Source organism: Mizuhopecten yessoensis, unplaced genomic scaffold (genome assembly GCF_002113885.1).
Source record: "Mizuhopecten yessoensis strain PY_sf001 unplaced genomic scaffold, ASM211388v2 scaffold10275, whole genome shotgun sequence".
Classification (NCBI taxonomy): domain Eukaryota; kingdom Metazoa; phylum Mollusca; class Bivalvia; order Pectinida; family Pectinidae; genus Mizuhopecten; species Mizuhopecten yessoensis.
The window spans coordinates 2,782,363-2,794,809 of record NW_018408465.1 but is presented as its reverse complement, the minus strand read 5'-3'; the positions used below and the strand labels follow the sequence as shown (position 1 = coordinate 2,794,809).

The 12,447-nt window shown below is 38.5% G+C and overlaps 2 protein-coding genes across 7 annotated transcripts in view; both read left to right on the top strand.

Moving 5' to 3' along the window:
• LOC110459950 (protein sister of odd and bowel-like) overlaps positions 1-12,447 on the top strand; it is a 102,190-nt gene that overhangs the window by 63,781 nt on the left and 25,962 nt on the right. Inside the window, exon 5 of one of the 6 annotated variants that reach the window (XM_021512495.1) lies at positions 9,141-10,910. The exons of 4 other annotated variants lie outside the window; for them this stretch is intronic. In XM_021512495.1, the coding sequence (XP_021368170.1) occupies positions 9,141-9,703 (563 nt within the window). In that variant the 3' untranslated portion in view covers positions 9,704-10,910. Of the gene's footprint in view, positions 1-9,137; positions 10,911-12,447 lie in introns of those variants that run through there. One more of the 6 variants, XM_021512494.1, reaches the window with a different exon arrangement.
• On the top strand, positions 2,301-4,184 carry LOC110459954. Its single transcript, XM_021512516.1, has 2 exons — positions 2,301-2,931; positions 3,307-4,184. Exons 1-2 carry the CDS (start codon positions 2,919-2,921, stop codon positions 3,642-3,644), a joined length of 351 nt encoding a protein of 116 aa, XP_021368191.1. The 5' UTR covers positions 2,301-2,918; the 3' UTR covers positions 3,645-4,184.

Sequence of the window (12,447 nt, the reverse complement as noted above, 5' to 3'; positions counted from 1 at the left end):
TTTGAATATTACATGTTAATAACTTGATTGGAATTATAACCTTGAATTGACAGTTTGATACTTTGAAAATTTTGAGCCAGCCCTACCCCCAAGGGCTGTAGGGTGGGGCTCAAAGGAGTCAGTGTGCTAAAATTTCTTCATTTTCCTTGTTAAGAATCAGAGGTGCTAGTTTCAAATCCTTTTTAGTCTGAAATCTGTATGCTAGATATTGAATAAGGTGGTTTTATTGTTTTTTGTCACTTTGAATAATATTTCTGTTCATGTTAAAAACAAAATCAACTCTCTGTATAAACATATCAGGTGACCGTTAAGGCCCATGGGCCTCTTGTCTAAATTGAGATCTGGATCCTTGTTGTGTTTGGTATAGATAGGAACATATACCCAAACGAACCTCTGCAGTGACAAAGCTGTACCCTTGGATTTTGTCATGACAGGAACAAAATATCCAGTTTGTGCTGCTTTTCAGACCATGAAAGAGTTGATAAGTACCTGTTTTCTCAGAGAAATGCTTTGATTCAAGAAGTTAATCGCATGGCTGTGTAATGGTATAATTGCAGATTAGTTCTTCAATAATGTTCAAAGGACAGATTATACCACTGTCTATCAGCATTCCTTTGGTAAGTTATTTTTATATGGTAACCCATCAAATATCTTCATTGTGAGCCCCACTTTTGTTGCAACACATTACCAATATACAGAATAGATATATAGAATATACCAAACAAATGACTACAGCATTCATTCTGGTCCAGATAGAAACATGTATACCCAGGTACCTGTATAAGGGGAATTGGTAACTGAGCCCAGTAAAGAATGTTTACTGAACCATTAAGTCATCAAGGACCCACCTTGACAGCTGTATGTAGGCCTCATTTATTCCCACCAGTGTCAGATTAGCATGCACCAGATTCCCCAGTGTCATCTTGCTAACCAGTGAAAAGTGAATCTTATAAGAACAACACTAGCTGATAGAAATAATTTGCAATAGAAAGTTGCAAATGTTACCTGAAAGTTATTCATCTTTCTAGTGCAGCTGATTTGGTGAGAAGCAGGCAAATTCAACAACAAATACATAACGTTTGCATTCAATGCAAAAATATCACAAGTCAATTTTGAAAACGTAGTTGAGGATTTTGAGAAAAAAGTAATCAAGAATAGAGTATTTCTCTTAGTGCAACTGACCTGTTAAACTTGGACTGAAAGTTTATCTTAAATTGAACTATATAGTTTACACTGAACCCCACTTATATCCAAAAGTTTAACACCATATCACTGACGATAAGGTGAAAGATGTTATCAAGGTTGGACAGGATGGGCTTCACCACATTATTATGATTTCATATGGAGTAAAAACCAGGTCAGTGATGGTAACCATGTGGATCGGGTCCTGATTGGGTCCTGATTTGTTATAAATCCTTTTGCTTGTTTCTTAAAAGATATGTCTGTGGTTCATTCGATTGTATACGAACATGATGATTTGTAAAAGTGCTGATCGGTCTATGACTTGTAATTTGATTGGACTGTTATGGATTCTGTGATTATGACATGAAAAGAGGTTGAGTGGACTGTATACATGTGATTTCAAGTCATAACGTGATACATATTGATAACAAGAGAATATCAATACTGACTTTGTTGTTAGATGCTGACCAGGATTTCGAGCGGCTTTGTTTTAATGGTTTACTAAAAGAGTATTCCTAGTTCAGTTGAAGTAAATTAGAAATGAGGCATTGTCAAAAGCTGAATATCAAGCACTGCAACAGCCTTGACCTACCCCCCCCCCCCCCCCCCCCCCCCCCNAAAACAAAAAAAAGTTGAAACTCCTTTTATGTATTTCTATAGAAACGTTATATTAACATACATCCGGTGCTGATCTCTTCTTTTGATTCCTTTCAGATGTTGGAGATATGTATTTATCGGAAGCCAACCGGGATTTTAATGACCCATATTTTAGCCTGGCCAGTTTTCCGGGCATTGGTTCTCGGGATAAATATCCGGGTACAGGGCAGGCCTCGCACACCCCACGGCAGTCGGGGCCTGAGCTCACCTTTGTGCATGATTCGATAGTTCACAGATGTGTGCCTTCTGTAGGTGGTAAGAAATACAAGTGTGTCTACTGCAAAATCCAGCGAGTCCGCACCAAATCGGGCTGGTACGTCGACACACGTCTCAAGTGCTCCGTCTGTAACGTGGCTCTATGTCGAGAGCGAGGATGCTTCCAGCGTTTTCATGAGGAATTCAACGCCTCGAAATCAAGATTTGAGATCCCCGCTGGTGAAAAATCGATGCAGGGATGAAGATGGAATGACGAGTTGAGCACTCTTTTTGAATCACAGATGAAATCATTCTCAGTAAAACTTTTCTCATTCTACGAGACTATAAATGACGTACTTATGTATATAGTGTTTCAAAAACCTTTGACTTGAACGTCAACTTCAACTAATGTTTCGATGAACAGCAGTTGAGATTTGGTCATTATTATGATGCTGTGTATAATGTTCTGCCATTTGACATGTAAATCATGTCCATAGGGAATTGACTAGATGAACATAGGTCTAGATCAACTATATGAAGTTAAACCAGCTATTTTGTAGCATTAGAGGAATGCAAAACTACTTGACGATCTTAAATCTGTTTTGAATTTGTGTTATACGTCCAGGATGATCTAATATTACAGAGGTCATTGGTCTTTATAAATTCTGATGATTCGGCATTTTCATAATAAGGAAGTGTGTTCTTCACATCAGTGTAGACTTTTTATCTGTGGTAAAACATATTTTGTTCATGAGGGTCAAATTCTCCAGTATACATTTGTGAGATTCTTCAAAACCAAACCAGGAGTAAACCAAATTCACCGATGAAAATACTTTCATTACATGTTGTACTGTGTATAATGACAACAGATCCGTTATGAAGGGATGAAGATAATATGTAAATATTAATTACTTCTGCATCAATAAAGATGTGCTTATTTGACAGGGTAAATTCAGTCTATATATGAGTTCTAGGATACCATGGAATGACGGTATCAGTCATTGTTCTGGTAACGGAGCTCAATAGTCGATGTAGCATACGAGTTCCAGTGGGTACATACTTTAATACATATATGCAGCAAATTATACTCCACAGCTAATGATGTGCATGTAAGCTGTTTTAACGGATACACAAACAGGTAATTCTAATAGTTTAACAAGGTATACATAATCAGGGATGTGTTGTTGTCTGGTTCTTAACTGCATTACATATTCCTGTTTACATGGTAAATAGTGGCCAGTGGTTCTGACCTTCTCTTTTGATCCGTTTCAGATGTCGGAGGTCCTTATTTAGAAGGTTTCTCACAGGACCCCAACGTGACCGGTCAGTTTGGTGGGTCGGAGGGACGGCAATATGGCCGTGACTTTGTCATCGACAATGTCGTCCACATCAGTGTACCTACTGCAGAGGGCAAGAAGTTCAAATGTGTCTACTGTAAGATGCACAGTGTGCGCACCAAGTCTGGCTGGCACGTAGACACGCGACTTAAGTGTTCTGTGTGTGACGTCCCCTTGTGTCGGGGTCGGGGCTGTTTCCTCCAATACCACCAACGGTATCACCAACAAATACAGTCTGCCTTAACTGGGGTTCAGTCTGGCGGGGTCAAGTGACCGGTGACTGGTCGGACGACAACATGTGTCAGTTACTAGGCGAATCTGTTCGGAATAGATTTGAAATATTCTGTGATGTTAACATGAATAATGCTGCAATCTGTTGGATCATGCACTTTCGTGGCGTTCTATTTATTGGATGTAGTTGAAGGAAATTTCAGTTCAGTTGATGGAAATTTCAGTTTGATTTTAAATATCTTTACGAGGAGTAAAATTGGTATCTATATTACAACAAGAAATCGCCTTACTGATGTGTGTTTGAGTGATAGTACTTTGAATATTGAGTGAATTGAATACATTACCATATGAGGACCCAAACAATAAAATATTAAGGTGTTGAGTTCAAACAACAAAGACACACTAATCCCATTTACTGCTAATGACCAAGGTATGCCATACTTGAGTAGTATTTATTGAGGATGCGTTTCAGTTGTGGTAAAAAATTATTAGGAACTTGAGGCATGCTGGTGAAAGGGAGTTATAGATCTATGGCATTGTTTAACTTGTGATTCAAGGTTATGACAATTCTCTTTTACTCCCTTTCAGGTGTTGGAGGTCAGTATTTAGATGGTCGCACTACGAAGCCATTCATACCCATGGCAACCGGTCCGTCCTTTAGCTCAGATGGACGTCAATATGCACGCGATCTTGTCATCAATAATGTTGTCCACGAGAGTGTAACTACACAAGAATCCAAACGATACAAGTGTGTCTACTGCAAGACACATAACATTCGCACTAGGACTGGGTTACACGTGGACACGCGTCTCAGATGTTCAGTCTGTGATGTACCGTTGTGTCGAGGGAGGGGCTGCTTCTTCTTATACCACCAGGAACAGCAATCTGCAATATCTGGTGGGAAGTCTGGGGGAGTCATATGGTGAAAGGGCTGTTCGTGGGATAGTTCACAGTAGATTTGTCAGTAGGCAGGATTGTGAATAGGTATGCAGTTGAGCTAATATTCGTGGTTTGTGCACGTATGTTGAACGAACTCTATCTTTGGTCAATATGAGGGGATGTCGTAATATCGTCCCTACCTTTGGTCAAAGGAGAGTAACGACCTAAGTGTGTGAGTCAATAATATGAACTAATAACTTGTTCCCTTTGTCCTTTGCAGGCATACGGGAACAGGCTGAATTTGGTTCATATTTAGGCAACACCTCGTTTCCACCCCATCTGGCGAAGCTGCAGCCTGAGACTCTGACCTATGTCGCGCCCTATGATACAGAGTCTGAGCGTATTCGACATATGCCTGTTCAGTCTCCAATGCGCCGGCTGAAGCTATGTGTCCTCTGCCAGGCCAATAAGACGAAAACCAAATCAGGCTGGCGCGTGAACACCATCTACAGGTGTAGTCAGTGCCAGGTTGCTCTTTGTACGAACAACAGAAACTGCTTTGAGGTCTACCATCAGACCCTCTTCACAGGAAACTGGCAGTCTTCATTCCCAAACCCACCATTGAACATTGAAACATACGCTACCACTAAACATAATGTAGGTCAACATTACAGTTAGAAACCCTTAGGTGGTTCTGGACATATGACATCATATTTCTAATCAAGGTTACAATCATAAACCCTTAGGTGGTTCTGGAAATATGACATAATTTTAATCAAGGTTACAATCAGAAACTCTTAGGTGGTTCTGGAAATATGCACTAATAGTTTTAATCAAGGTTACAATCAGAAACCCTTAGGTGGTTCTGGACATATGACATCATAATTTTAATCAAGGTTACAATCAGAAACTCTTAGGTGGTTCTGGAAACATGCACTAAGAGTTTTAATCAAGGTTACAATTAGAAACCCTTAAACCCTTAGGTAGTTTCATTAATCTGACTTTATTATTAATGTAAGTCAACAATGCATTAAACCATGCAGTTATTACCTTACATATACCATACAAAATCCTACTTATGTTAGTCCATTTGGTTTAAAAATGGAAGTAAAAGGAGAACTGTCGTCAAATGAATCCTGTAACAAACAAATTAAAACGAATCTTCTATTCTAAAAAAATCTCTGAATACTGACACCAAAAAGGCCGTTCTAATAATAACAGTTACGATTTGAAAACAGTTACAACAAGTATTAAATTGCTTCTTGACAAACTCACTCTGTTTTACAATACTTCCTTACACAAGATTTTCCAAGGGAAAACATCACTGATGTTAAGGGAAGTTTTCCTTAACTCCAACAATGCTTTCCTACTGTAATTACTAAGGAATTACTTAATATATACTAACGTCGTGTTTGGTTTTGCATGCCTGGCGCGACCAACCGTGTCATGTAAATACCAGCACAACTGAGAGATACAGGAAGTCAATTGTAAGTGACCTAGCAATGTGATGTAACTAGACTGAAAGCATGCCTGGCGCGACCAACCGTGTCATGTAACTACCCGCACAACCGAGAGATACAGGAAGTCAATTGGAAGTGACCTAGCAATGTAAAGTAACTATAGACTGAAAGCATGCCTGTCGCGACCAACCGTGTCATGTAACTACCCGCACAACCGAGAGATACAGGAAGTCAATTGCAAGAGACCTAGCAATGTGATGGAACTAGACTGAAAGCATGCCTGGTGCGACCAACCGTGTCATGTAACTACCCGCACAACCGAGAGATACAGGAAGTCAATCGTAAGTGACCTAGCAATGTAATGTATCTATAGACTGAAAGCATGCCTGGCGCGACCAACCGTGTCATGTAAATACCAGCACAACTGAGAGAAACAGGAAGTCAATTGTTAGTGACCTAGCAATGTAATGTAACTAGACTGAAAGCATGCCTGGCGCGACCAACCGTGTCATGTAAATACCCGCACAACTGAGAGGTACAGTAAGTTGGACAGTTCTATTGTAATTATCCTAGTTGTACACTTACATCAACAAACGTCATTGATATTTGATATTTTACACACAAGTGACAATTTTCACAGGGGAAATAACATTACGCAGGAGACAATATGACAGGACAACAATGGCCTCTATTTGTTGATAATCTAGAAATGTAAACATTGACATAAACCTGCTATATAAAAATGTTGATTAAGTTGTTGGTTGCGGGTTTAATTATATGGATAATTTTATTTCTTGCGCATTTTTTAAAAAAATTGACCATTGTACATATGTTTATTATCCTTCAAAAAAATAAAAAAATAAATAAAATGTTTTTGTATTTGACACACCTGCTTGCACTATTCCTCTGCACATATCCACATCCACATATTTTCCTACGCATCCATTTACTGTTCCCTTGTATGAACATAAGGTGAATATTAGAAACAGCTTACTATGAAAAAAATCAAGTGTTGATCTTTTGAGCTGGCTATCAATATTTGAATGCTGCTAAAAAGTATAAATTTTGTTTCAAACTGTGTTTTGTATGAATGATGCGAGTTTAAAGGTGTTTAGGTGTTTGTGAGGGAGATTGGGCGGGATTATTCCCGGTAGATGTTTTTGAAGGAAGGGTGATTATTACCGGAAGTTGTTTGTGGGGGAGGGGCTATTAAATTTCGTATGCTTTCTGACGAGTGATGAGAGGAAGGTCATTGGCACGTATGGGTACTTATTCTGTGCTCTTTAATGGTTAAAATACATGTATTTGGATAGATGTAAATAAAGTGTAATTGATTTTCTTGTTGTTGCAGTTATTGAAACATTGGTACTAGAATTTTGGCTCACTTCAATGCATGATGTTTTCAAAACATGTTGTATCATAAATATGTAAATAAGCTGGATGTTTATAGTAGGTAATAAATGATTCTGCCATGAAGAATAGCTTCCTCTTGTTTTTAACATGTAATCAGTGTATGCATGAATAAACGTCAATTGGAACGCTACCAAAATCTATACACAGCAAGAAAAGGTTTCTAAGAGAACTTCAGAATTAAATCTGCGTGTTTTCCTCTGACGGTATAGATAGGATAAGGACATTTATCAGTGTTCCCAATGGAGTAGTTGAGTAGTTTTTTTTCAGCGATATTTTAAAGTGCATGATGACTTCAAAGTAAACATGCAAGAAAAAACAACTCGCGTCGACGACATTTTGAAGCAGTAGCTATGACATGTTTTAAATGTTGTTTTTCGGTCTCTTTGTCCTGATAATATATAGGTGTATAAATAACAATTGTAGATTAGTATGGTATCAATAATGACAATATAATTTAGTACAAACTGCGCATCAACTGATTAAATTACACAAAAGTTATGGTAACTGCCAGATGAAATCTCACAAGTTTCATTTTTAAAATCAAATTACCCAGAATCGAAACCTTTTGCTGAAAATAAACCACCATGGGTAGTCTTGGTCAAGTATCAACAAACACAACAGATATATGATATGGAATAAAATTTAAAAACTGTCAATACTGTACCAATTTGGGAAGGGTCAGGTCAAATATGATAACAGGTTACCAGGTACACACTTGACGTGGAAATTTCTGTCTAGGTAAGTGCTAGTGTCACATTGGTCCCTTGGTAACAAACACGTAAGTTTTGTACTTGTACATATATTTAGGAGACAAAGATATTTATGACCACATAATTGGGAGGGCCACATCTAATAAAGGCATAATGGACCACATGGCTGTATACTGGGCTAACAGATTGTGGAGGGATGTGGTGTGTTTGTCGTATTAAAACTGGGGTCTGTGTGCGGAGGTCGGAGGCCTTAACATTTTAACCATGACAGGGCTAGAAAAGGTTGGTGAGCCACCGAAAGATATTTCCAAAATATCTGTATGGGCAACTGCAATGGACCATTGGTCAGCAGTAAATAATTAATTATTACAGAATGATAATTATTATTATCTCCAGTAATACAATATCGATGTGACATGACACAGTACACCTGACACGTATAGTGATGTAATACAAAGTGAATTCAGACTGCATTAATCGACACATAGCCGCAATAATGAAAACAAATAACCGCTGAGTGGGTTTACAAAGTATAAAGGAGGAAACGTGCGAACAGCTGGTTCTTACTAAAGGATATATCCTACTTTACTTAGGCATCCAATATTTTGTTCCAAAAGAGACCCATATTAAGAAATATGTAAATCGGGTTTCCTAAGCGGTGTATACACAAGAATATCATCGTTTAAAAGAATCACATTTCTATGGAATAGTGAGGTGGTAAAATTTGCTGAATTCAAGTGAATCACCAACATTAAATCTTAGCAGGTGATTCTGAAATATCAGTTCAGTGAATGGAAAATGAGGTAAGGGTAATAACTCTAATACAAGTAACATTAATAAGTCGGGTGTCAGTTCACATATTCTGTAAGTATGTCGTGTTTACCCCTAACATTGAATGACATTACTGTTTCAATGGGAAGCCAGTGTCCTATAAATGTATTACCTTGCAGTGGTTACAGTTGTCGAGAGAGCAAAGACTGATTGTTTTCCCCGATGTTAACAGCCTTTAAGATTTCTAGATGCATGTGTGTATTCTATTGAGCTATTATTAAGGATTGCAATGTATTTTTCAGAAGGTTCAGCACATAAGGCAAGGAGACCGAAACAGGAAGGGATGCATGTGTCGCGAAATACCATGATACAAGCCGCAATAAAGTCTGGTCAACAGAGTTTGTTACCAATGGAGCAGCTAACTCCGACGTTACAGAGCAGAGCACATCATGGATCACAGCAACATTCTCTTGAAGAGGTTAGGAAACAACCCGAGATATCCTATATGCCTACTGAATATTTCACTCCCCCAATGGCCCCGGGACAGCACCGAATGGGTTACTTGGATCCACAAAGTGGCCAGGAGCCACAACCTACAGCTGACGCCCAAGCTTTGGAACACATGTACATGCAGGGAGCGACAGGCGCATTCCCACCAGGACCCAGTGTACCACAAGGTCTAACACACAGGATGATACACACAGAATACAAGAAGCTAAGGCTTTGTGTGTTCTGCAGCCTCAACAAGGTCAAGACAAAGTCCGGATGGTATGTGTACACTACACACAAGTGTGAAGCCTGCGATGTTCCCCTCTGTCAGTCCAGGAACTGCTTCGTCACCTACCACAAGTACATGGGGATGATGTGACAATCCGGTGTCATTTAAGGATTGAACGTCTGTCAAATTGCAGTTACAGCCAATATGAATGGAATCTGGGTGACGAGAATAGAATGATGACGTCGCTGTAACAGTGGGAGTAGTTGCTAACACTTACGTCACGGAAGTCGTGGTCATGTGACCAGATAATGCAGACTTCAGTTACTGTCCAGTAACAGCAGGCTGACTTTCCACAGAGTTAATTTAAAATGGGAAGGCCATATGTAAATATTCTTTTTTGTTTGACACTTACCACAAGTACATGGGGATGATGTGACAAGCCGGTGTCATTTAAGGATTGAACGTCTGTCAAATTGCAGTTACAGCCAATATGAATGGAATCTGGGTGACGAGAATAGAATAATGACGTCGCTGTAACGGTGAGAGTAGTTGCTAACACTTACATCCCGGAAATCGTGGTCATGTGACCAGATAATGCAGACTTCAGTTACTGTCCAGTAACAGCAGGCTGACTTTCCACAGAGTTAATTGAAAATGGGAAGGGCATATGTAAATATTCTTTTTTGTTTGACACTTACCATAATTACATGGGGAAGATTGGACGATCCAGTATCAGGCTTTATTGTTTATAATGTTCCCCAAGTTCATAGGGAATAGTGGCATGTTATTTAGACTATTTTATATATCATGGGAATCGACTGGTCATTTATCAGTAATAATACATATCATCTCTATAAACTGATTGGGCAGGTTTCGCGAAGCTGTCAAATGTATGCTGTGTATGAAAGAAATTGTTTTAATTCATCCCCGAGAAGGAAATTTCCTTATTTCAAAACAGGTTTTATGATCTAACTCTAAATAAAGTAATATTTCTACTAAAAACATAAAAGACACGTCCTTTACTATCCATTCTAAATATTCAATCCCGCTTCCCTTTTCAGAGACGTTAGGATGTCACTTGATTGTTTGATTGCTTAACAAAATCAAATCATGTTTGGCAAGGCATTTTGACTATGATATCATAGAATATTAGCATTGCATTATAAGATGGGCGATTCAATCAGCCCGTCAATATATAGGTTGATTAGCAATATACCACCCATTATAATGTCATCAGGAGAGTCAATGATGTTGTTAAATGTCACACCATCCATGTTGATAACTTGATTATCATATAATAAGTAAACAAGATAAACAAATGTGTGCTAATGATATCAGAGTTTCATTAAATTGATCAAAAACTGATTTTGCATTCTGTGTTTCATTTTCTTACTGCACTATGTGCTAGTTGCAACCGTAGTGATATATTACCATTCATGAAGAACCATTGCTTTTCGCCGCCACTGTTATACCAAAGAAACACAGCTAAACGCAATACATGTATTGGGGGGTAGCAGATCAATTGTTTTGATTCTCGGTTGTCCCCTTAATAGCAACCGTGAGAAAACTCGCCGATTCTTCAGGAACCCCACATTTATCGCCTCATACAATCACACAGTGAGATAGAACAGGCCTATATCTCCACAGAAAGCCACGCCATCTGTACACTACTTACAACAGTGATATTATTTTCTAACAACAGCGAAGAGCAGGTTTCCTTTCCTTGGACAACGTTGATAATATTTTCTTATAATCCATCGAGACATTCGCGAGAGGAAGCTTTGAATAATCACATATCTACTTGAATCATTTGAATAATGAAATTAAAACAATTACATATTTTTGTTCCATTTGTTGGATGCCTAAATTGCGTACGGGTCCTCACAGACAAAGTTTTGATGTAGAAGCCTTTACTTGTTTAACACTTTCCATGATCTTAACCACCACACTGACCCAACTTCAAACATATTGTGACACCGTCCTTTCACGTAGCGGCATCAATTAAACCCTCCGATTTTAGCGCATCATACGCCATACTTCCTAATGCTTAACCTTAATAACGTGTCACATGATTGATATTTCTATGTTTTCTGTCTGAAATAAACAGTTGATCAGAGTGTGCACATGAATAGTGTTTTGGGTTAACAATAATTTCGTTGAATTCTGTTGAATTTTAGAGGGATAATTTCACTGACTTTCAGTATTCCAATGGGGACTGACTGCACCTCTTCTCGACGATATTGTTTTAGTGTACTTGTGTAAGACTGTTAAATTGAAAACATATTTGTCTTTGAATATTTGAAAAACAAGACTTTTTGGGAACTACTTGTACTGTTACTACAGCCAAAGTATTACCCAGAAATTACCACCGAATCCCTTTCCTCAACATCAGTATTATTACCGTAACAAACGATACTACAAACATGATAAACATGAGGCTTCAACCTGCATTAACTTTCCGTACGGTCGTAATCATGACTCTTTGCGTGTAGAAATTTGATACGTCTGGGTTGGGTTCTAAATCATGTCCTAGATTTGATTGGAGATGATATGACAGGAACCACACGTGGTCATGAAATTCTATCCTATAGCAACTCTTTGTTCTACAATTTTTCGCAGGAGTGGGTGATGCATTTCTTTTTGTTTTGGTGTTTCGATGTTTCGGTTATTTCCCTTCCTTTCGAATGATATGGTAATCTTGTAGCATATTGAAGGATTTAATTGGCTTTTTGTGTATGTTATTTACAGTTCTTAGGTTCACTGGTTCGTATAACTGCTGGTCTTTTGGTAGACTATATACTTGGTTTGGTTTGGTTTGGTTTAGTATTGTTTAACGTCCTATCAACAGATATGGTCATTTATGGATGCGTGTAGTGTATGCGTGTGTGTTTTGG